Here is a 4,042-nt window from a genome sequence, read left to right as displayed (position 1 = left end):
AATAATAATAATAATAATGGTTTCATGGAGGCACAATGGCCCAGTGGTTAGGAAAGCAGACTCGCTGTTTTGATTCCCAAACCTGGCATTGTGTGTGTTTATTGAGCGAAAATAAATGTACTAAATAATAATAATAATAATCCTTTCTACAAGGCCTGAAATTTGTACTCAACTGGTACTTAATTTATCGACCTCAAAAAGATGAAAGGCAAAGTCGACCTCGCTGGAATTTGAACTCAGAATGTAGTGGCAGACGAAACACCACTAAGCATTTTGCCTGGAGTGCTAACGATTCTGCCAGCTCACCACCTTATTAATAAAGATAATAATTTCAAATTTTGGCACAAGGCCAAAAATTTCAGGAAAGGGGCCAAGTCGATTAGATCGACCCCAGTCCCCAACTGGTACTTATTTTATTGACCCAGAAAAGATAAAAGCAAAGTCGACCTCGGTGGAATTTGAACTCAGAATATATAAATGGATGAACTACTGCTAAGTATTTCACCCAGCATACAAATGGTTCTCTCAGCTCACTGCCTTGATTATGTTATCTAAGGTATCCTAACTGGCTTAAGACTGTAAGTTATGAGTTGAGACATATTTGGATGCTATTTCTAGCAGATCATTTGGTTATGTGCAGGCTCTATCTCATCTGGTCATCCGCCATGGATGCAAGAGAAAATGATAGTCGGGTGTTTTGATATTTTCTGCTGCTGAGTGGCAGGGGAGATAACTCTGAGGAAACTTACTACCTACCAACCTCTCTCTTTCACAAATCTTTTCTAATTCTATGAATTAAGGGGAACGGTTCATTCACGACCCTTTATTCAGGTTTCCAAAATTAAGGGGAGGAAAGATGAAAGTCAGTCAGAGAAGAGACCTCTTTCAAGCAGTAGGGATTCTGCTTCAGACACGCAAGAAAATGTGCTGAAGTAACTTCCATCTACCGAATTGAATTCGCAATTCTTTGGTTGAACTGTGACTATGGAAGACAAATGTCTTCTTGCAGTGCCATGCAATAGAACCATTTAGAGACAAAGTAAACATTTTTAACCCCAAGCCAGATTTACATCCTTAACAATATGCAAGACAGAAAGCATTTGAATATGCAGGGTTAGGGTCAGTTCGACTTACTTCAAAATGTTTTTTAGTGAGAATAACAATATTGGGTGGAGCTAGTGGCTTAGTGGTTAGGGTTAGTGGCTAGGGCTTAGTGGTTTTGATTCCTGGACCAGGTGACACGTTGTGTTCTTGAGCAAGACACTTCATTTCACGTTGCTCCAGTCTACTCAGCAGGCAAAAATGAGTAATCTTGCGACAGACTGACATCCTGTCCAAGTGGGGAATATATAATAAGCCATGGAAACCAGGAAACCGGCCATTATGAGTCTATATGACTTGGGAAGGGAACTTTACTTTGTTTACAATATACTTTGGTGAAAGACAAGCACAAGTGAATTAATTTATATATACTAAGTAGCTACCAATTCTGGCCTCACACACACACACAAGGAATAACTGGAGTGGATTTGATTTGTCTTTGAATTTATATTTGAGATGTTTTACTTACTTGACACTGTTAACTCTGACTTGTTTCGGTGCCAATTCTGAAATGTAATATAAGACAACACTCACTAATACATATTGAAATATAATGACGATCATTAAACAATCACATGACATATGACGTTACATCACATGACACTTAAACACTAATAGGAGCACTGTTAGCAAAACACAGGATTTTGTACAGCCAGGTGGATAATAAAGTTCATGTTGCAATGACAGGGGTTTCGGCTTGATTCCACTGCATGGCATTTTGGACAAGAGATGCAGCAGATTGGCCAATGTTTTGTATGTGGGAATTCTGGAGGCACATGTCCGATTACACTGAGAGCAGTGAAGAGGGCTCCGACGAAGATGAGCTTGTCCAGGATTTTGCTGACATTTCTTGAGCTGGCTCTGATTTTCTTCGTGAAGTCTAGTTCGCTCATCCTCAAAATGCTCCAGGTAGTGCGGTCTGTGGTCAGTGTTTCAAGTCCACCAAAAGTAATGTTGCAGAGCTTCAGGGATTTCTTGAGATGATCTTTATATAGCTTCTTTGGACCTCCGTGCAGTCAATTACCCTCTGTTAACTCCTCCAAAAGGACAATCTTGGGTATACGGCTTTTCTGCATCCTGATAACTTGCCCCACCCAGCACAGTTGACGTTCGGGGATCATGCATTCGATGCTGGTCAATTTCGCTCGTCTCAGGATCTCAGTATGTGGGATCTTGTCCTTCCAGATCAGATGAAGAATGCGCTGGAGACAGCGGATATGAAAGGATTCGAGGAGTTTGATATGACGACGATAGAGTGTCCAGAATTCTGAGGCATACAGAAGCGTGGAAACTACAACAGCACAATAAACCTCGATTTTCATGGAGAGATTGAGATCATGATTAAGGAAGACCCTATCCTTAAGATGTCCAAAAGCAGAGGAGGCAAGGTGGATGTGATTCTGAATCTCATGGTCAATGGCCCCATTGCTTGAGATGACGGTCAACTAAAAACAACACTAGCAACCATTTGCAGATTCCACATATGGAAAATTCTGGGGAAAATACTCAATATATGCTGCAGTGTATGATTATAAAATAATGTCACTTGCATCACTACTGAGTTTCTATGATTTCTTGTTGTCTCAGACATTTTTGTCTTTTCTAACCCATTGCTTGCCATGAGCCCCATTTGGGGGTCTACTAAAAACAGTCTCACGGCTGATTGTGCATCGTATTTAAAGTGAATTGCTTATGCACATTGCATTTGCAGAGGTGTGTTTAACAATATTTAGTAGTTAAAGTTTATCATTATTAGCTCTGGCTAAGTCTTGCTGGGTTTATGGAAACCCCACCCAAGAGAAACCTAGCAGTTTCTCTTGGGTGGGGAGCTGGTTTGTTTGCTGACAATCCAATCATGTGATGGGCTCAACTGAACTATATCTCGTCAGAAGAACTTAGAAGCAACGTTACATTATGTTATTATGTGTTATTGCTAAAGCGACATACGTTTCTGGTTAGGGTAGTGAGGAGGGTGGGTGCAGGGTGGATATAGGAACGAGTAGAATTTCTGAGAACATTAAATGCTGTACATTACCTAAAGCTGCACATTGTGTCATCTGGTCTAAGGCACTCTTGGACATGTTATATGACAGAACTCCTGGAAACTATGGGGAAAAAAAACAAAACAAAACAAAAGCAGAATGAGTATCGTCAAGAGGAAACAACTCGTGGTGTTAGGTATTATATTAAATTAAATCATGGTTCACATATGAAAGTATTGATGTACAAATTATAGAGGATCCTATCAGCACTGCATATACAAAGAATAACCTAATGACTACTACTCAAGCAGCCACCCAAGGATCTACCTATCACTACATATTGAAGAAGCTACCCAGCATTATTCACACTCAAGAAGCCTCGAGCAACAGTAGAAACAAGGACAAAGGTGAAACATACAAGAGTACAGTAACAATACTAATGAAAGGTGCAGGAGTACAATAAAAACACTAATATAATAGTGTAAAGAGTACAAGAGTACAGGATGTCTACCATGAATACCATCAAATGAAAGCAAAAACTAGGTGATCTGAAATGACTGATAGAGGCGAAAATATTCTCACTTTTTATTCTTTTATTTGTTTGTTTCAGTCATTTGACTGCAGCCATGCTGGAGCACTGCCTTTAGGAGAGGAGCACTCCGTCGGTTACGGCGACGAGGGTCCCAGCTGATACGATCAACGGAACAGCTTGCTCGTGAAATTAACGTGCAAGTGACTGAGCAACCTACAGACACGTGTACCCCTAACGTAGTTCTCAGGGAGACTCAGCGTGACACTTAGCGTGCCAAAGCTGGCCCTTTGAAATACAGGTACTACTCATTTTTGCCAGTTGAGTGGACTGGAGCAATGTGAAATAAAGTGTCTTGCTCAAGGACACAACGCGTCGCCAGGAATCGAACTCACAACCTTACGATCGTGAGCCGAATGCCCCTAACCAC

The 4,042-nt window shown here is 40.7% G+C and overlaps 1 protein-coding gene across 1 annotated transcript in view; it reads right to left on the bottom strand.

Moving 5' to 3' along the window:
- LOC106884498 (uncharacterized) overlaps window positions 1-4,042 on the bottom strand; it is a 20,212-nt gene that overhangs the window by 3,208 nt on the left and 12,962 nt on the right. The window contains exons 5-6 of the mRNA XM_014935914.2: window positions 3,137-3,206; window positions 1,571-1,607 (exon numbers count right to left, since the gene is read on the bottom strand). Coding sequence (XP_014791400.1) covers window positions 1,571-1,607; window positions 3,137-3,206 — 107 coding nt within the window. The remainder of the gene's footprint in view (window positions 1-1,570; window positions 1,608-3,136; window positions 3,207-4,042) is intronic.

This window comes from Octopus bimaculoides, chromosome 15, assembly GCF_001194135.2.
Source record: "Octopus bimaculoides isolate UCB-OBI-ISO-001 chromosome 15, ASM119413v2, whole genome shotgun sequence".
Lineage (NCBI taxonomy): Eukaryota > Metazoa > Mollusca > Cephalopoda > Octopoda > Octopodidae > Octopus > Octopus bimaculoides.
The sequence above is the reverse complement of the archived record's forward strand: the minus strand, read 5'-3'. Positions and strand labels throughout refer to the sequence as shown.